Source organism: Anolis sagrei, chromosome 6, assembly GCF_037176765.1.
Source record: "Anolis sagrei isolate rAnoSag1 chromosome 6, rAnoSag1.mat, whole genome shotgun sequence".
NCBI lineage: Eukaryota > Metazoa > Chordata > Lepidosauria > Squamata > Dactyloidae > Anolis > Anolis sagrei.
In genome coordinates, this window is record NC_090026.1 from 75,376,693 (window position 1) to 75,398,115 (window position 21,423).

The following is a 21,423-nucleotide window of genomic DNA, read 5'->3' on the forward strand; positions in this document are numbered from 1 at the left end:
CACACCTTAAGACCTCTGCAAGGGACCCAACTCCCAGGTTGAGAAATGCTGCCTATAGTCCATCCAGTCCATCTCCCTTCACAAGGGCGAGAAAACATAACCAAAGCCCTCCTGACAAACAGCTATCTAGCCATAGATAGATATAGACAGATAGATATGATTCACACACACATGTATATGACATATGGTATCATAGATTTGAGGAGGGACCCCTAAAGGAGGACAATTATATGTTGCATGTACTAGAGTAGGCAAAACAGACAATCTCCACATCAACACTGACAAAGAAACAACAAGAAATACTGTTTACCCACAACAAGCATAAAGAAATTACATATATGAGAAACCAAATCTATGATACTATATCTGTGTGTGTGTGTGTGAGAATCATATCTATCTATCTATATTTATGACTGGATGGTTCTTTGTCAGGAGGGCTTTGATTACGTTTTCTTGCCCTGGTGAAGAGAGTTGGACTGGATGGCCTTAAGTATTTTCTGTTGGTCATTGGGGTTCTGTGTGGGAAGTTTGCCCAATTTCTGTCGTTTGTGGGTTTCAGAATGCTCTTTAATTGTAGTGAACTATAAATCCCAGTAACTACAAATCCCAAATGTCAAGGTCTATTTCCTCCAAACTCCATCTGTGTTCATATTTGGGCATATGGAATTTTTGTGTCAAGTTTGGTCCAAATCCATCATTGAGTCCACAGTGCTCTCTGGATGTAGGTGAACTACAACTCCCAAACGCAAGGTCAATGCCCACCAAACCCTTCCAGTGTGTTCTGTAGGTCATGGAAGTCCTGTATGCCATGTTTGGTTGAATTCCATCATTGGTGGAGTTCAGAATGCTCTTTGATTGTAGGTGAACTATAAATCCCAGCAACTACAGCTCCCAAATGTCAAGGTCTATTTCCCTTAAACTCCATCTGTATTCATATTTGGGCATACGGAATATTCATGCCAAGTTTGGTCCAGATCCATCATTGTTTGAGTCCACAGTGCTCTCTGGATGTGGGTGAACTATAAGTCCCAAACTCAAGGTCAATGTCCATCAAACCCTTCCAGTTTTTTCTGTTGGTCATGGGAGCCCTGTGTGCTAAGTTTGGCCCAATTCCTTCATTGGTGGAGTTCAGAATGCTCTTTGATTGTAGGTAAACTATAAATCTCAGCAACAACAATTCCCAAAAGACAAAATCAATTTTTTTGAGTGGAGGACATAAATTGGACTGTTGGGTGTCTTGTGTCCAAATTTGGTGTCAATTCCCCCAGTGGTTTTTGAGTTCTGATGGTAGCATGAACTAACATTATATTTTTATTTATATAGATAGAAGGTAGATTTTGTGTTCACTTCCAGTTTACATTGGCCATAGAGTTGTGCTGGAAGATCTAGAATTTCCTAAAGAACTCTTCTCTCGGGTTAAAAATGTAACATTTTCTTCATTTGCAACAAGCCCCAGACTGAGTCTCCTGCCCTCTTCTGTTGAATGTCCCTGCCGGCAGAGACAGCTCATGGAGTGGAGTATCAGGTGGGGAAAGGATAGCCTGTACTTCCTCTTGGCCTCCTCCAAGGAGGGGAGAGGGCGCCCAATGGCGTGGGAGGGAGGCTCCCCTCCTTCCCACTCGGGTCAGCTGACTCCCGAGTCATGCGGCTGAGGCGTGGGCTAGCTCTCCCAAAGAGAAAGCGGCTTCTAGTTTCCTTTCCAGCCGCCTTGAGATGTTCGCCCTCTTCCTGCTCCCTCTCCTTTGCCCGGCTTTGGCATCATCATCATCTTCTGTAAGTCGCTTTGCCGTCCCTCCTTTCTCCCACGACTGAGCCTTATTTCTGTTTGATTCCCTCCCTTTCCAATCCCAGCAAAGAAGGAGATGCCCAGGCTGCATCTCCACCAGTGTTTCTCAACCTTCCTAGTGCTGCCACCCCTTAATCCAGTTCCTCATGTTGGGGTGACCCCCAACCATAACATTACTTTCATTGCTACCTTATCACTGTAATTTGGCTACTGTTCTGTATTGTAATCTACATATCAGACATGCAGAATGTATTTTCATTCACTGGACCAAACTGGGCACTAATAATAATAATAAATAAATAAATAAATAAACTTTATTTCTACCCCACTACCATCTCCCCGATGGGGACTCGGAGTGGCTTACATGGGACCAAATACTCGATACGTGAGGTTCGGGAGATTGATTTTGTCACTTGGGAGTTGTAGTTTCTGGGATTTATAGTTTGTCTATAATCAAAGTGCATTCTGAACTCCACCAATGATGGAATTGAACCAACCTTGGCACACATGACCTACAGAAAATACTGGAAGGGTTCAGTGGGCATTGACCTTGAGTTTGGGAGTTATAGTTCACCAATCTCCAGAGAGCACTGTGGGCTCAAACAGTTACGGATCTGGATCAGATATTGGCACAAATACTCAATATGACCAAATGTGGACAGTGGTGGAATTTGGGGGAAAGTAGAGCTTGACATTTGGGAGTTGTAGTTGCTGGGATTTGTAGTTCACATACAATCACAGAGCATTCTGAATTCCACCAATGATGGAATTGAACCAACCTTGGAATTGAACCAATTCCACCAATGATGGAATTGAACCAACCTCCAGTATTTTCTGTGTATATGACCTACAGAAAATACTGGAAGGGTTCAATGGGCATTGACATTGAGTTTGGGAGTTATAGTTCACCAATCTCCAGAGAGCACTGTGGGCTCAAACAATTATGGATCTGGACCAAATATTGGCACAAATACTCAATATGACCAAATGTGGACAGTGGTGGAATTTGGGGGAAATAGAGCTTGACATTTGGGAGTTGTAGTTGCTGGGATTTATAGTTCGCCTACAATCACAGAGCATTCTGAACCCCACCAATGAGAAAATTGGGCCAAGCTTCCCACGCAGAACCCCCACAAACAACAGAAAAATACTGTGTTTTCTGATGGTCTTTGGCGACCCCTCTGACACCTCCTTGCTCCCCCCAGGTTGAGAAACACTGATCTACACAGTCGAATTGACGCAGTTTGATACTACTAGCAAGTGCAATGGAATCGCACGAATTGCGGCTTTGCAAGGTCTTGTTACCCTCTCTGCCATGAGTGCTGGTGTCTCCTCAAACTCCCCATGGCACCCAGTCATGGCGATCAAAGTGGTGTCAAAGTGCATTAATTCCACCGTGTAGACGTGGCGCGTTATAGGGAAGTAATTAGAGCAGGCAGGGGCCAACTTGGACCCTTCAAGTGTTTTGGACTCCAACTCTCACCATTCCTAACAGCCTCAGGCCCTTCCTTTTCCCCCTCAGCCGCTTAAGCAGCTGAGGGGGAATAGGAAAGGGCCTGAGGCTGTTAGGAATGGTGGGAGTTGGAGTCCAAAACACCTGGAGTGCCCAATTTGGCCCATGCTTGATTTGGAGTCTAAGCTGCTGAGAGACTTTTGAAGAAAGCTTCGTAATGGGAGGTTAGACAACGCCACACACGGCTATCCTTGTTTCTGTGCATCCTCATGTGCCCCAAAAGACACGTGTCATGTGGGAGAATGAGGGTCATGTGGCTGGACACAAAGGGCAGCACCATAGGAGTGTGTTTCCCCTTTTTCCTTCCCCTTCCTGCTTTTTGTTTTGTTTTGCATCTTGGTTTTTAGGAAGTGCTCAAAAGTCAAGTTTGCTTTGCTAATGCTACTTCTATACTGACCATATATAATGCAGTTTGCCTGGCATTGAAGTGCATTATATGGTTCTTTAATGTGTTGTTAAAGGTTTTCATGGCCAGAATCACTGGCTTGCTGTGCGTTTTCCAAGCTGTATGGCCATGTTCCAGAAGCATTCTCTCCTGATGTTTCTCCCACATCTATGGCAGGCATCCTCAATGGTTGTGAGGTCTGTAGGAAATGAGGTAATGAGGTTTATATATCTGTGAAATGTCCAGGGTGGGAGAAAGAACTCTTGTCTATTTGAGGCAAGTGTGAATGTTGCAGTTGGCTAGCTTGATTAGCATTGAATAGCCTTGAAACTTCAACGCCTGGCTGCTTCCTGCCTGGGGGAATCATTTGTTGGGAGGCAGGAAGCAGCCAGGCATTGAAGCTGCAAGGCTATTCAGTTATAATCAAGGTAGCCAATTGCAACATTCACACTTTCCTCAGGCAGACAAGAATTCTTTCTCCCACCCGGAACATTCCACAGATATATAATAAACCCACTTGCCTAGTTTCTAACAGACCCGACAACTTTTGAGAATGCCTGCCATAGATGTGGGAGAAACGTCAGGAGAGAATGCTTCTGGAACATGGTCATATAGCCTGGAAAACTCACATTAACCAATTCCATTTAATATCATAAAATGATAGAATCAGAGTTGGAAGAGACCTCAATGGTCATCCAGTCTAACCCCCTGCCAAGAAGCAGGAAAATTGCATTCAAAGCACCCCTGACAGATGGCCCTCCAGCCTCTGTTTAATAGCTTCCAAAGAAGGAGTCTCAACCACACTCCGGGGCAGAGAGTTCCACTGCTGTACGGCTCTCACAATCAGGAAGTTCTTCCTAATGTTCAGATAGAATCTCCTTTTTTGTAGTTTGAAGCCATTGTTCTGTGTCCTAGTCTCCAGGGAAGCAGAAAACAAGTTTTCTCCTTCCTCCCTATGACTTCCTCTCACATATTTATACATGGCTGTCATGCCTCCTCTCAGCCTTCTCTTCTTCAGGCTAAACACGCCCAGCTCTTTAAGCCGCTCCTCATAGGTCTTGTTCTCCAGACCCTATCTGTGTCTTCAAAAGGTCTGTGAAGATAAGGGCAACCCTATGCATTTCTTAAAGTTTTCTTAGACATTTTCCACACAGTTGAAATAAAATCACACATTATTTGCTTTGAACTGGGATATATGGCAGTGTGGACTCAGTGGCGCAGAGGGTTAAACCCCTTTGCCGGCAGGACTGAAGACCCACAGGTCGCAGGTTCAAATCTGGGGAGAGCGCGGAGAGCTCCCTCTGTCAGCTCCAGCTTCTCATGCGGGGACATGAGGGAAGCCTCCCATTGTCCCATGGGCAATGTCCTTGCAGACAGCCAATTCTCTCATACCAGAAATGACTTGCAGTTTCTCAAGTTGTTGTCAAAACAACAACAACAAAAAACAAAAACAAAACCCAGTTCAAAACAGATATTGGGGATTATCTGCCTTGATATTCTGGGTTATATGGCTGTATGGAAGTGCCCTTAGGCCCATTGACCATTTAATGCAATGGATAAAGGACAAACTCCCACCAAAGCGTGCGAAAGAATACCCTTAGTGCACACCAGTTCTCTGTGATTTGTGCAATCACTGTCTGGGCCTCAAATTGGTTCTGTAATTTCCTGTGTCATTATTTGCATGACGAACTCACTCTCTTCAATGCTAGTTTAAAACTGATTCAGATCATCAGTGTAGATACTGCTTTAGCCAAGCAATACTCAAGAGGCTGTGTGCCATTATCTCCTTCAGAGGGTCCATCTCCATGGTAAAATTAATGCACCGTGATACTACTTCAACTGACAGGGCTCAATGCTATGGAATTGTGGGAGTTGTGGTTTTACAAGGCTGTTACACTTCTCTGCTCCAAAGCGCTGGTGCTTCACCAGACTACAAATCTCCTTAGCATTGAGCCATGGTAGTCAAAGTGGTATCCGACTGCATTGATTCTACAATGTAGGTGCATCTTAAAACAACCTACAGGATCTGTATTCATTGACAGTCTCCCATCAAAGTACTAACTAAGTCTGATCCTGCTTAGCCACAAACAGTTCACAGATGAAAGTCAGGATGTTTGAGGCCAAGCATTATATTTATGTGGTGAAGCCATATTCTTGGATATTACCATACACTTGTGATGGTTGAGGCAGCAGAAAGTGGAAGCTGTCACTCATTCAGAGGCATTTGATACAGAGTTTGCATCTCTTTATATTCAATATTGTGTAACTATTTTACTAGAGGCTAGCAGATATTGCAAGTAGTGATTAACATAGGCGGGTAGTATAGACATTTCTTTAAATGTCACAGCGACCTTGATCTATTTGATAGACTGCGAAATGATCTACTTGATAGACAACACTTTAATTTGGTTGCTTTCACTACATACGGTATATCTAATGGGAGAGAGAGTGCTGTCCTACCCAGAGGCGTCCCTAGGTAATTTTCAACGGTAAGCAAACAGTATTTTGCCCCCCCCCCCCCAACCAATTACTGATATATATTTTCTGTTCGTCGTGGGAGTTGTGTGTGCCATATTTGGTTCAGTTCCATCATTGGTGGAGTTCAGAATGCTCTTTGATTGTAGGTGAACTATACATCCCAGTAACTACAACTCGCATATGTCAAGGTCTATTTTCCCCCAAGAGCGCCTCAAGAGCGCCCCTGGGCAAAATCAACTATACAGCAAAGGCTTACTTTGTGTAATGGTTGAGCCGCCCCTGGTCCTACCTTATCTTTAACAACAAGATTGGAATTAACAATGATCTCGCTTTATTAATATGATAAAGTGGTGTGTGATGCTTGCGGTAATGAAAGATATATGGTAATTATGTCTGATTCTAAGGGCCCTTCTATGCTGCTATATAATTCAGATTATTATATCAGATAATCTACATTGCCTGCTTTGAACTGGATTATATGAGTCTGCACTGCTAGATAATGTAGTTCAAAGCAGATAATCAGAATTTTACATGACAGTGTAGAAGGAGTCCTAAGGCAGAGCTTTCCAAACATTTCATGTTGGTGAAACATGCCATTTTGTGAGACAACAACAACAATAATAATAATAATAATAATAATAATATAGATTTATTTGTGTACCCTGCCTCCATCTTCCCGAAGGGACTCGGGGCAGCTTACATGGGGCCAAGCCAAACACATACAGTTAAAAACATAGCACATAAAATATAAAACAACATTATAACAATAGTAAGACAAGTATCATAAGCAACAACCAGAAATACTTCATGTGTCATGGGTGTGTGTGTGTGTGTGTGATGGAACAACGTACGGATAGAGCAGTTGCTATATGATGCACCTTATTGGCCAGCCTATTTTCTAACTTGTTTGCACATCAGAACCCTTTCACATAATCTGCCAGTGCATGTTGTTGTTGTTGTTGTTATTCCTGGACTAGATGGACCTTGTGGTCTCTTCCAATTTTATGATTCCACTAGCAGTCTCCTGCCACACGTTGCTGTGGCCCAATCTGGTGATCTGGAAAATAAAGTAATGAGAAAGTTGGTTTCTAATATACGGAATGTCTTTCTGCTTGTGGGAAAACAGTATTTCTTGTTGTTTCTTTGTCAGTGTTGATGTAGAGATTGTCTGGTTAGCCTACTCTGGAACATACAACATATTATTGTCCTTCTTTAGGGGTCCCTTTCAAATCTATGATACTATATCTGTGTGTGTGGGAATCATATCTATCAATCTATATCTATGGCTGGATGGCTGTTTGTCAGTAGGTCTTTGATTACGTTTTCTTGCCCTGGTGAAGGGAGTTGGACTGGATGGCCTTAAGTGTTTTCTGTTGGTCACTGAGGTTCTGTGTGGGACGTTTGCCCCAATTCTGTCGTTGGTGGAGTTCAGAATGCTCTTTGATTGCTGGTGAACTATAAATCCCAGTAACTACAAATCCCAAATGTCAAGGTCTATTTCCTCCAAACTCCATTTGTGTGCATATTTGGGCTTATGGAATATTCATGCCAAGTTTGGTCCAGATCCATCATTATTTGAGTCCACAGTGCTCTCTGGATGTAGGTGAACTACAACTCCCAAACTCAAGGTCAATGCCCACCAAACCCTTCTAGTGTTTTCTGTTGTTCATGGGAATTTTGTGTTGAATGTTTGGTTCAATTCCATCATTGGTGGAGTTCAGAATGCTCTTTGATTGTAAGTAAACTAAAAATCCCAGCAACTACAACTCCCAAATAACAAAATCATAATGTTTTGAGTGATGGTCACTCCTTGTGTTGTGAGACGTTTTGTTGCCAAATTTGGTGTGATTTCGTTAATTGGTTCTTTTGTTTTTAAGGTACTCATTACGCACAGAGCATTTATATATATATAGATGTGCTATGTTTTTAACTGTATGTGTTTGACTTGGCCCCATGTAAACTGCCCCTAGTCCCTTCGGGGAGATGGAGGCAGGGTATAAAAATAAAGCTATATTATTATTATTATTATTATTATTATTATTATCTCACAAAATGGCATGTTTCACCAACATGAAATGTTTGGAAAGCTCTGCCTTAGGACTCCTGCCATGTATCAAATCAAATCATTTATTTCGGTCATTGACCAGCACAGGAAATAGAAGTCACACTTTCATACAAACTTGGTATGTTTGGTATATTAAAAATATAAACATAACTACTGAAGCACAATATGGGTGAGGGAGTGGAAGGGGAAACAGGGTAAAAACATACTATGCACAGATCCATCACCAAATTGTAGATTCAGGGAAGATTACTGGACACATAGTTAACTTTTGGGACTAGTAATTCCCTGACGGATATTGTATGCTGCTGCACAAAAGTTTGCAACGTTGTAGGTTGTAGCTGAATTAGTATCTGCAAGTAGCAGGGAGGTATCAAATTGTCCTGAATGGCCTGGGTGCTTGTCTATCAGAGGTAAGATAAGCCTGGCACGGATATACCATGTAAAATTCAGATTATCTGCTTTGAAGTTAAACTCAACCCCTTAGAAGAGATACAGACTCAGACATATTGTTCATGAGATGTATGGAGACACAACATACCTCACGAAAACTTGCCTTTATATATTTGAAAACATCTCATGAAAACATTTCATTTATATATTTTTTGGAATACATGATTTGTAAGATTTTTGACATTTTTAGTAACCATACTTTACTTATACTAATAATTATTACTGTTGCTAATTGGCACCTTTGCTGCATAAAAATGCATGCAAGTTTCAATTGCATGTTTCACATATACTATGAGATTTCTTGTATTTGCACTACTCATGCACAACCTACAACTGACACACTCACACCACACACATTTTTGGAAAGTGTGTTCTAAAGGATGCTGCAAATGATTACATTTAGGTAAAATGCAGGAATGGGATTACAATGAATATAACTAGCTCTAAACTTTACCAATATAGGCAGTCCCCGAGCTACAAACATCTGACTTAGAAACAGCTCATAGTTAAGAATGGGGTGAGACAACAAGGCCATATAGCTTGGAAAGCTCACAGCAGCCAATTCCCTTTATTATCATAGAATCAGAGTTGGAAGAGACCTCATGGGCCATCCAGTCTAACCCCCTGCCAAGAAACAGGAAAATTGCATTCAAAGCACCCCCGACAGATAGCCATCCAACCTCTGTTTAAAAGCTTACCAAGAAGGGGCCTCTACAACACTACGGGGCAGAGAGTTTCACTGCTGAACAGCTCTCACAGTCAGGAAGTTCTTCCTAATGTTCAGATGGAATCTCCTTTCTTGTAGTTTGAAGCCATTGTTCCGCATCCTAGTCTCCAAGGAAGCAGAAAACAAGTTTGCTCCTTCCTCCCTATGACTTCCTCTCACATATTTATACATGGCTGTCATCTCTCCTCTCAGCCTTCTCTTCTTCAGGCTAAACATGCCCAGCTCTTTAAGCCGCTCCTCATAGGGCTTGTTCTCCAGACCCTATCTGTGTCTTCAAAAGGTCTGGGAAATTAAGGGCAACTCTATGCATTTCTTAAAGTTTTCTTAGGCCCTTTCCACACAGCTGAATAAAATTCAGTATTCAGTATTGTGTAACTATTTTACTAGAGGCTAGCAGATATTGCAGGCAGTGATTAACATAGGCGGGTAGTATAGACATTTCTTTAATTTAAATGTCACAGTGACCTTGATCTACTTGATAGACTGCGGAATGATCTACTTGATAGACAACTCCTTAATTTGGTTGCTTTCACTACATATGGTATATCTAATGGGAGAGAGAGTGCTGTCCTACCTTAGCTTTAACAACAAGATTGGAATGAGATTTCTTGTATTTGCACAACTCATGCACAAACTACAACTGACACACTCACACAACACACATTTTTGGAAAGTGTGTTCTAAAGGATGCTGCAAATGATTACATTTAGGTAAAATGTAGGAATGGGATTACAATGAATATAACTAGCTCTAAACATTACCAATATCTCCTCCTATGAACCAGTTAGGACATTAAGATCGTCTGGGGAGGCCCTGTTCTCGATCCCGCCAGCTTCACAAGCACGCCTGGCGGGGATGAGAGACAGGGCCTTCTCAGTGGTGGCCCCTTGGCTGTGGAACGCCCTTCCTACAGAAATTCGATCGGCCCCCTTCCTATTGGCATTCCGGAGGAAAGTGAAGACCTGGCTCTTCGAACAGGCATTCGACTAGGCAGTGTAATTGATTATTGGAACACGGAATAAAGGATAATGAGACTGGATTCTGATTCTATCGATGAGACGTGATGGATTTGTTATATTGATATTTGATGTTTAATTAATTGTTTGCTATTGCTTTTAAATATCCAATGATTTTGTACTGTGTATATTGAAACTGTTGTTGTTAACTGCTCTGAGTCGCCTAAGGGATGAGAAGAGCAGTATACAAATGAAGTTAATAATAATAATAATAATAATAATAATAATATAGGCAGCCCCTGAGCTACAAACATCTGACTTAGAAACAGCTCATAGTTAAGAATGGGGTGAGACTACAAGAAGTAAGAGAAGACTTCCCCTCTGAAGGGGAATTCATTCCTGAAAGAGTTATCATGGGGAAAAGGTGTCTCCACTGAAGCTTTTTCACCAATCCTTGTTTCCATAACAATCCATTTTTTTCAAAACCTATCTTGTTTGTAACTTGGGGACTGCCTGTATATTGATTGTTGTTTCTTTAATGGCCAAATTATTGCATGAAATACTTTGAAAAGCGAAGCAATCAAAGCTTCTGATATACAGAGTGAATACACCAGCGTTCTTATAAATGTGGGTGGTGATCATGGGTGGGAACTGAGCTTGAGATTTTGCAATTCAAAAAGAGGAAGCATAGAATCAGAATTAGTATATCATGTGCAGCAATGCCTTTCTCCTAACACACAGTTGGAGTCCTGCTGCTCACCAGATCTATGTAAGCATTGTCTAGAATTTTCGTAACTTTAAATTCAGTGTGTCTGCTTATGGAAGGAATGCTTGCCAAGGCTGAGAGATGTCTTTAGCTTTCCAGATATTCAGAATTAAAAGCTCTCAAACTTTCTTACTGTTGACCACGAAGGCCAAAAGAGCTAGATTTCAAAGCCTCAGAAGTTACAAACGTTCTTTGTACCTGATGTTGTCTAAGCAATGAATTTCTGGAGAGACACCCTATTTCTGATACTGAGTTGACTTCGTCTTCTAAAGTTTGAGCTGCATCATCTTTACTCTTTCGTAGGTCATGCTTATGTGAATACTAGGCTTGGTTGATCCAGCTCATTAATTTCTAATATCATTATGAAATCGTAAATAAAATACCTTTAGAAGCGATATCGACGCGTTTTGGCAACCCGGAAGTGTTTTTGCCATATCGAAGGGAAGGAAAGGTGAGAGATTTTAAAAGTGTTAGTTCTAAAATCTCTCACCTTTCCTTCCCTTCCTGGCAAGCTGTCCGTCATGCAGAAGGGAGAGGTGGGCGTGGCCAAGCACAGTGCTCCTTGGAGGTCGCTGTGGGCGTGGCCTCCAAGGAGGGCTGTGCTTGTTCACGCCCACCTCTCCCTTCTGCATGACTGACAGCTTGCCAGGAAGGGAAGGAAAGGTGAGAGAAGCTCGCTGCCAGGGAAGGAAGGGAAACTGCGAGATTTTAATGGTTCTGGAGGGAGGGAGGAGCACCTTCTATTAACGAAACAAAGGAAGCGATTTGTATTTCCTGGTACTTCCGATCTTTTTTTTTTATATATATATATTTTTATTGAGAAAATTTTAATAGCTTACAATACAAAAACATTAGGTGGGGAAGAAAAGGGGGATGGGTTTATACACATTATTTAAAAAGGAATTTGGGGTTGGGAAGGGAAGGTAAAGGGGGGGTAGGGGAGAGGGAGAGAGGGAGGAAGGGAGGCTTTTAATAAGGTGGTACAGGAGAGGGATGGGGGGGTGGACTTCCTCGTCCGCCTTCTCCGCGTGCGATGTTGGATTTATTTTATGTACTCTTCTGTTTTGTAGTCTATCTCTTTGTGTTTTTGATTGTTTCTTATTTGGAGTGTCCTCTCTTCTCATTGATTTCTTTATTTGGGCCTCCTTCTAATATGGGAGGAGGTCATTTAAAAGGTTCCAATCTGTCCTCTTCAGAGGACGACCATTCGATTCCTTCAATGCGTATGTCAGTCTATCCATTTCCCTGATTTCCGTTATCTTATCTATCCAATCTTGCTCTGATGGGATTTCTTTGGATTTCCATTTTCTGGCGTAGACTATTCTAGCCGCCGTAGTTAAATAGGTGAGTAGTTTATCTTCGTTTGTGCCCAGTTCCCATTCTTCTTTGAAGATACCCAGTAGGTAGCATTCTGCTCTATCTTTGATCTTGATTTTGAAGATCTTTTCGCAGATTTTATTAATTCTTCTCCAGTATTTTTGCGCCAGGGGGCACGACCACCATTGGTGGAAAAAGGTGCCCACCTGGTTTGCACATTTCCAACATTTGTTGTTGGCTGTTTTGTACATTTGGCCTATTCTTTGGGGCATCATATACCAACGGTGGAACATTTTGTACCAGTTCTCCTTTAGTACAATAGCGTAGGTGTATTTGATCTTTTTCTTCCATATTTGTTCCCACTCTTCTAATCTTATTGGCCTTCGGATGTTTCTCGCCCATTTTATCATACATTCTTTCACCTGTTCTTGTTCTGTTTCTCTTTCCAGTAGAATGTTGTATATTGAAGTTATATTTTTTTCTCCTTCCTCAGAACTTTTTCCCAAAAACTGTCTTTTTCCATGAAGCCATCTTTTTGATCTTTGTTAAAATGTTCCCTTAGCTGAAAGTAATGTAGCCATGAGAACGGTGGAAACTCTTTGGCCAGTTCTTCCTTCGATTTTAGTTGGAGGGAGCCCTCTTTCTTCTTTGTTGAATTCTTATAGGTGGGCCAGGTTCTCCAGCCTAACAGCCTTCTTTGCTCCCCTTCTAATGGCGAGAGCCACATTGGTGTTTGTCTTGGGTATAATTTTCTTTTGTATTTGTTCCACGTTCTCATTAGAGGTCTTCTTAGTGCATGATTGTTAAAATTTTTTTCCTTCCTACTTTGATCTTGCCATAGGTAGGCATGCCAGCCTTTCCGTAGGTTGAACCCTTCTAGCGTTAGTATTTTATTCTTCTCTAGGAGGATCCAATCCTTGATCCAGGTCAAGGCGCATGCGTCATGGTAGAGGGCCAGGTCCGGTAGACCTAGGCCTCCTCTCCTTGTTGCATCCACCATATGTATGTGCTTGATCCTGGGTTTCTTCCCACTCCAGATAAATGTTCTTATTATTTTGTTCCAGTTCTTAAATGGAGCTTTATTTTGCACAATCGGAAGATTTTGGAAGAGAAAGAGAACTCGAGGTAGAATATTCATTTTAATTATTGCTATTTTTCCCAGAAGAGATGTTTTTAGTTTGGACCAGTTATTCAGATCTTCTTTGATCTTCTTCCAGACTGGGTCGTAATTGTTCTTGAAGAGCTGGGAGTTGTTGGCCGAGATGTTTATACCTAGATATCTTAATTTTGAGGTTATGGGCATGCCTGTCAGAAGTCGAAGTTTTTCCTGGTTTTCTTTTGTTATATTTTTTTGTTAAGATTTTGGACTTCTCCTTGTTAATCTTAAAGCCTGCTAGGGAGCCATACGCCTCTAGTTTTGAGAGCCATTTATGAGCCTGTTTTCTTGGATCTTCTATGACGCATATCAAGTCGTCTGCAAAGGCTCGGAATTTCAGTGCATCTTTACTGACGCTCAATGGTGGGATGGATTTATCGGATCTGAGGTCTCTTAACAAAATTTCTAGCGATAAGATGAAAATAAGAGGGGAGAGTGGGCAGCCCTGTCTGGTGCCTTTCTCTATGTTTATTCTTTTAGAAGGGCAGCCGTTTATCCATAGGGTGGCATGTTGTTCCTTGTAGATTGCTTTCATGGCGTTGATGAAATTATGCCCAAAATCCATTTCTTCTAAAATCAATAAGAAGAATTCCCATCTCGTGTTGTCGAACGCCTTCTCGGCGTCAACCGCTACCAATGCTACTTCGCTCTTGTGAGGAAGCGTTAATGCCACCGCTTGTCAACAAAAATTATGAGGAAGCATTAATCTTCTTTAATGCCACCAATATTCTGTGAGGAACCTTCTTTTAGATATCAATTAAACTACCACCAATATGTTTAGAGACGCTGGTTTATGTCCCTGTTTATCTTTAGTTGTGTTGTGAGGTGACTTTGGTAGTGTGGAATGCACCAAGCATAAAAGCAATGGAGGAGGCAGGTTTGAAATATAAAGAGAACAAGTTTTATTGTTAACAGAACGTAATTGTTGCAGTTTTGAGAATTTGAACTTGGCACAAGGCTTGATGTTACAAAATGGCTGGTTTGAGATACATACAGGCTTCTGATGTTACAATTCTACAAACTCCTTCTTTAGTGAAGTGCTTATACTACTTCAGAGTTCCCTATTGTGAATATCCACACTGTTTGCCCTATACTCGGAACAAACCACTGATCACCAGTCTTTCCTTACTGGCGATCCTTTAAACCCCCTCTGTTAGATTCTTTTAACCTAAGCAATCTAACAAGGTAACACCTTCAGCTCTCTTGCTGAAGAAATATTCACAAATTCTAAGAACTACTGAATTCTCACAGCTTCACAACACTCTTAACCTCTTCCCCGGGTCTCATCCACCGGACTAAACTACTTTTCCCAGAGTCCTTTCTTGACTCTGCTATTTCCCAGAGCCCTTAACTGGCTCTCCTCTTCCCCGGGTCTCATCCACCGGACTGAATATTAACTGACGCTTTCAAACCTTTTATTCCTTAAACTCCGCCCACCTCCTCTGAGGCTGTGTTACCATGGCAACCTATCCCTCACAGTTAGGCCATAGCAACTAATGTAAAACCTAAATACAGTTTAAATACAGTATAATAAACACTCTATAATAAACATTTCTCTACAGCTCTGATGATGGTAATCATAATATTCGATTAGATCCAAGATGTTTCTTATATTTTCATTCATTAATCTCCCTGGGAGGAAACCCGTTTGTTCTTCGCCTATCCATTTAGATAGATAGGACTTCAATCTCTCACTTAATATTGATGTAAATATTTTGTAATCTTGGTTAAGTAGGGAGATGGGTCTGTAGTTCTTCACTCCCACTGCGTCAGTATTTTCTTTATGTATAACCGTTATCGTGGCTTCTTTCCAAGAATCTGGGATCGACTTTCCTGATAGAGCTTCATTCATGGTTCTCTTCAAGTAAGGGATGATTACCTCACCAAAGGTCTTATAATAGGTGGCCGTATATCCATCTGGGCCTGGAGCTTTTGATGGCTTTTGTTTTTTGATCGCTTTTCTTATCTCTACCTCCGTGATCTCCTTGTTTAGGTGGTCTCTATCTTGGTCTGAAATCTTCCCAAGTTTCTGGTTCCCGAGGTAGGTCATGATTTCCTCTTTCTTATTTTGCTTCTCGGCGTATAGTTCTTCATAATAGTTACTGAATTCTTGTAAAATGTCATTATCGGTAGTTACGTCTTTCTTGCTGGTGGATATTTTCACAATGTGACTACCTTGTTTTTTCTTCCTTATCTTTTGCGCCAGCCATCTTCCAGGCTTGTTGGCCTGTTGGAATTCTTTCTGTCTTATATATTTTAGTTGTTTCTCCATCTCTTCGGTTTCTAGGGTGTTTCTCTGTTTCCGTAGTTCATCCAGTTCCTTTTTTATCTTCTTATTTTCGACATTTCTTTTGAATTTTAGTTCTGCTGTTTCTAGTGCTTTCTTCAGGTCCTCAAGCTTTTGTTTTTTCAGTTTGTTCTTTTTGGCTTTTTGTTTTATAAAGTGGCCCCTCATGACTGCTTTTCCTGCATCCCATAAGGTTTCAATAGAGATGTTTCCTGTATCATTAAGTTCAAAATACTCTTTCAAGAGGTCTGAGTTGGTTTTTATATCTATTTCATCTTTGAGAAGGTTGTCGTCCAGACGCCACCTAAAAAAATCTTTTCTATGATTGAGTGTCATTTCTAGCGCGCAGTGATCTGATAGATCTCTCGGGAGTATTTTAATTTTTGATATTTGGGTGGTGATGGATTTTGAAGACCAGATCATGTCTATTCGGGACCAGCTGTTATGTCTTCCCGAATAGAAGGTGAAGTCTCTACTCTCCTTGTTTAGAGTGCGCCAGGAATCCTCCAGGTCCCACTCTTCTTTTAGTCTGATGAATTTCTGAGGGAGCGTATTAGTTTTTTCTCTTTGGTTTCTAGCTACCCGCCTGGTCTTATCACATTTGCTATCTAGCACTCCGTTGAAGTCCCCCATCATTATTAAATGGTCGAATTGGGTCTCTTGAATTTTATCATTTAAATCTGAGATAAATTTTGTTTTAGGTCCGTTAGGAGCGTATAGGTTACATATTAAAATAGTTTTTAATCCTTGTTTTATAGTTATGCCAATTACTCTTCCCTCTATATCTTTAAACGCCCATTCCGGTGATAATTTCTCTTTGGCGTACAATATGACCCCTCTTTTCTTTTCTGTTGCTAGCAAGTGGAATTCCCGGCCTATATCTTTATTAATTAAATGGGATGAGTGTTTTTGCGCTATATGGGTTTCCTGCAGGGCCACCAGATCGTAATTTCCCTTCTTAATTTTACAGAATAGTTTCTTTCTTTTGGAGGGCGAATTAAGACCATTGATGTTGTTGCAAAAGATCTTTATTTGTTTCTTACATACAATCGTTTTCTCCATTTTGGTTATCTTTATTATAGTCTTTTTTGTCTTGTCCATTGTCTTTTTCTAGGTGTTTGAAGTGAGTTTCTTTCGATTTGTATTTTTGTTGTTGTCTGTCATACTCTGGTGAACTGAAACGTCTCTTTTTCTGTTTCCCTCCTAGTAGTCTCTCGTCGGATGGCCAATTTCCTTGGTCTTTTCTTAGAGTTTCGTAGAGTTCTTCTGCTTTCTCTTCGTTAGTTATCTGGTGTTTTTTCTCTTTAAACGTCACTGTCATGCCTTCCGGTACTTCCCATCTAAATCTTATACCCGCTTTTTTTAGAGCTTCTGACAGGAAGAAGTATTTTCTTCTCTTAGATAATATTGATTGAGGGAATTCTTTCATGATGACTACTTTGCTGTCTTTGTAAAAGGGTGGTGAATTGTTGTTAATTTTTAAAATTTCGTCCCGAGTTTTCTTCCTGGCAAAATGTACAATTGTGTCTCTGGGGGTTTTGTTTTTCTTCGAGAAGTTCGTCGAAATCCTGTAAATTCTGTCTAAGTCTGGTTCTATTTCTTTTTGTTCCTTGTTAAGCATTTTTGCCGTCAGGTCGATGATTATTACTTCCGATCTTTTTAAAAAGAAAATTTTGGAAATAATTTCAAAATTGAGCCATCAACGAGTTTAGAATCTTTTTTTCCCTTGATCAACCAAGCCTAGTGAATACGCATACATTCTCAGTTTTGAAATCTTACAAATACATATTATTTCAATCCTTACAACAATCCTATCAAGTACTTACTTATTGAAATTGTAGAGGATGCGGATGTGTTTGTGTGTGTGTATGTGACAGAGAGAAAGCCAGAGAACAAGTTGCAAGGAGTTGTCTGGTTAGTTTATAGTTGACATTTAATTTAAGATATCATGCTTATCACCATCACAACATATTGATTTGCAGTGAAAAAGTCTTGAAATGCAGTTAGTAAACCTATACAAGAAGCAGGGAATATGAAATATTAATTACTCTATTTCTTCTATCTAAGACGCGCTTGTTTCCTATATAAACATATCTAAAAATGGGGTGCGTCTTAGAATCGCAGGCGTATCTTATGTATTGTTGGTACTGAAATTGAAGTGCCTCTTACAGTTGTTGGTGTCTTGGAATAGATGAAATACGCTATATTTCTCTGTAATTCTGAGAAGCTTTATATTTCCTTAACATTGCCACCCACAGTATGACACACTTAAGGGTTCGATTATGTACAGATATTGTGGATTTAAATGGTGCAATAGATATTCATATATTAGAGAGTAAAAAGGCTTTGTAGAAAAAATGAAAGTGTTTAATACTTTGTTTTAATTGTATTTGGTTGTGTGTGTTTTTATTTAATCCGGATCTCAATATTTTGAGAAGCTAACTATTCCCATTCTAAAGTAAAGTATTGCTAAGTGATGTGTGTCATTGGTTACATTTGTCTGGTTTCCACACTTGGAAGAGAAATGTACTTAATTTTCCAAAGCTGATAGTAGTTCCTGGTTACAGGCCAAATTGATCAAGACCTCCATCCATTGCTGCTTTATTGCCTACTGAAGCTCTTGCAGAAAGGACGAATCGGGGACCATTTAAGAGTAGAGATGATCTTCAAGAAATTACCGCTCGAGGCAAAGGTTGCTGGAGTTGCTGGAATTGCCTTCTTCTCCATGGTCATTTCACGGACATGCCTGACTGAAATAATAGAGGCAAAGAGACTGAAGTGGCTGCTCCAACTCCAGATGATATTATTTATTAATGCCCTGATGTTCATAGGATCCCTTCACATCTGGAGAAGCTTGGTGACCGTGTTCCAGAGATCGTCAGCCACCAACTCATTCTTTTTCATTTTGTGGAAAATAGCTGTGCTGATCTTCCTGATTTTGTCACACTCAAGTTCTTTTGCATCGCTCTTTCTTGTTGCAGAGGAGCCTTATTTATTTTCCTTAGTTGCTTTCACCTGCATTGGGAGCTACTTCATCCTTATTTTCTTCCTGTTCAGCCTAGGGTCCCTTGAACAGGTTTATAAAATCATGGTCCAAAGAGATGCAAGGATGGCTATTAAAAATGGCAAATGGGCCATTAAGCCAGCTCTAGCAGTGATGATAACAGTTGCATTGACTTTCCTTGGGCTTCTCAATGCTTCACAACCTCCTGCAGTGAATTCAGTAACTATTCCTGTTGACAAATTGCCATTGTCTATGGACAACCTGAAGATAGTACTACTTTCTGACATCCATCTAGGTCCCACTGTTGGGAAGACCAAACTTGAAATGATAGTAACAATGGTTAGAGCTTTAAAACCAGATATCACTGTCATTATTGGTGACCTTACTGATGCTGAGGTGAAACGCCTTGGAGCTGCTGTGGAACCTCTTGGCAAGCTTGAGTCCCCACTGGGGACTTACTTTGTCACTGGGAACCATGAATACTACACCTTTGATGTCAACAATTGGTTTAAATTGCTGAAGTCACTCCAGGTTCATCCCCTCCACAATGAGAACATCAAAATAATGTCCCCGAAAGGTAGAGAAACTGACTGGTTTTGTCTAGCAGGGGTTGATGACATAGAGGCTAATGCAATGCATTATTCTGGACATGGGATGAACTTACAAAAGGCTTTAGGAGGCTGTGACACAGATCATGCAATTGTTCTTTTGGCCCACCAGCCGCGTGCTGCCAAACAGGCTCTCCAAGCTCATCCAGAGATAAATGTGATCTTATCTGGGCACACTCATGGAGGGCAGATATTTCCTCTGAACATTGTTGTCTATTTCATGAATCCCTTCTTTGTTGGTTTGTATAAAGTTGGACAGAGCTCTTTCATATATGTCAGCGCAGGGACCATGTACTTTGGAGTCCCAATGAGATTGGGAAGTAGAGCAGAAATAACAGAGGTAATTCTGCATTCTCCCTCATCAGTGTAACAGCGTTGGGATATGTGCCTCTCCTTGGGCTGAAAGTCAGATCCCAAAGATTTACCATGAAAGTTCCTGAACAAGAAATAGTATTTAAATCTACAAATCTTACTTAACAGCAAAAACACAATTCCTTCTCTTACCAAATTCTTATCTATGAGATGTACAGAATTACTGTGATAATTGGTTTAATTTATTTGGGCTATGCCACTTCTGAATCACCAAAGCAAAACATTGATGTACTGCAGCGTGTAAATAGCTGTTTTTCTGTCCTTTAAAAATAATGATACAGTACATACATTCTCTGTAGGTATGTCATTTCCCCCCAGCTTCAGGTAAACTATCCATCCTTTTGCCTAATACTGGAAGCGGCCAACATTAATTTTGGCTGAATCTGAACATGTTTTGAAATGATTTCATTTTGTGGAGTCATTCAGCCTGTTTTAGAAAGATCTGTGTGAAGTCAACACTGTATCATGAGATGGTTGGTTCTGTCTCAAGTACTTCACTTGAAGTTCATACTTAAAAGAGGGAAGAACAGCTTTCAAACCTGATCCAATTAAAGTTAGTCACTCTTAAATCTCAATGCACTTAGTGAAACAACTTAATCGTGTAAATAAAGCTGTATCGATTTGAGTAGGACTTAACAAGATGTCTTGTTTAGTGTCAACATTAAAGTAATATATGTATTTAAACTTGTCTCATTACTAGCCATTGATTTGAATGTCAACCTTCTGTTTGTATATCTTGTGCCACACCTCTGGGAGAACTCTGCCTTATTTGTTTCTCGTTGCATTTTCAACAGTGTATAGTTAATCTTTCCTTCTTTTGTCTGTTTGGCACATGCGATTCATATGCAATCCTAAGCGTCTTTACTCAGAATTATCTCCCACTGTATTCACTTGAACTTAATCCAGGTAAGTCCGCATAGGATTGTAGTAGTCCAGTTCGATTACTGGTATATTTTAGGTTCTGTACTGAAATAAATATGCAATAAAATCTCTTTCTCTTTTTCCCAACACCCAGAATATTGAAGAAATTCCCAGTTTGGTGATCTGTATATATCTTTATCGACAGCATTTATTTATGTATTTAAAATTAAGGTTTCTGTGAATTTTATGTACACATGGAACATTGTTAATTTTAAATTTCTGTGCCACCGTTTAATGTGGTTGAATAAAACCCCTTCTCTGGGCTAGAGGAAAGCTGCTTTTATAGCCCCCACCTATAGTAAAATGTCAGGTGAGATGGGTTTACAGATACAAAATGGGGGGGGGGGGATGGGACTGTTCATGCTGCACCATGATTGCACTATAATTCCAGTTTAATCACCATAGCTACGTAGCTGTCGTTTGCTAAAAATGCTGATTTGCTCTTTTCTGTGGTGTAGGAACCTATCTCTGTTTTCCCATATTACTTTTTCCTTTGCTGGTGCCACGTTTACTGATAATGAGATATGCCCAGGAGTACATTAGCATTATTAAGCAAGGTATACCTGTAACTTTATTACAGTAGTTGGGTGCCAGCTATCTTGTATAGTACACAAGCTCTCTTAGCAGGAATG

The 21,423-nt window shown here is 40.6% G+C and overlaps 2 protein-coding genes across 2 annotated transcripts in view; both read left to right on the forward strand.

Annotated features, from left to right (window-relative positions):
- The first annotated feature begins 1,685 nt into the window (after positions 1 to 1,685).
- Positions 1,686 to 20,553, forward strand: LOC132778589 (transmembrane protein with metallophosphoesterase domain). Its single transcript, XM_060781749.2, has 2 exons — positions 1,686 to 1,773; positions 18,454 to 20,553. The coding sequence occupies exon 2, from the start codon at positions 18,546 to 18,548 to the stop codon at positions 19,866 to 19,868; it is 1,323 nt and encodes a 440-aa protein (XP_060637732.2). The 5' UTR covers positions 1,686 to 1,773; positions 18,454 to 18,545; the 3' UTR covers positions 19,869 to 20,553.
- Positions 1,691 to 21,423, forward strand: part of GLB1 (galactosidase beta 1) — a 71,492-nt gene continuing 51,759 nt past the window's right edge. The window contains exon 1 of the mRNA XM_060781748.2: positions 1,691 to 1,773. Within this exon, the coding sequence (XP_060637731.2) occupies positions 1,714 to 1,773 (60 nt within the window). The 5' untranslated portion in view covers positions 1,691 to 1,713. The remainder of the gene's footprint in view (positions 1,774 to 21,423) is intronic.

What these genes read in the sequence shown, in the direction of transcription:
- LOC132778589 (XM_060781749.2), top strand. Translation starts at nt 18,546, where the DNA reads ATGATCTTCAAGAAATTACCGCTCGAGGCAAAGGTTGCTGGAGTTGCT.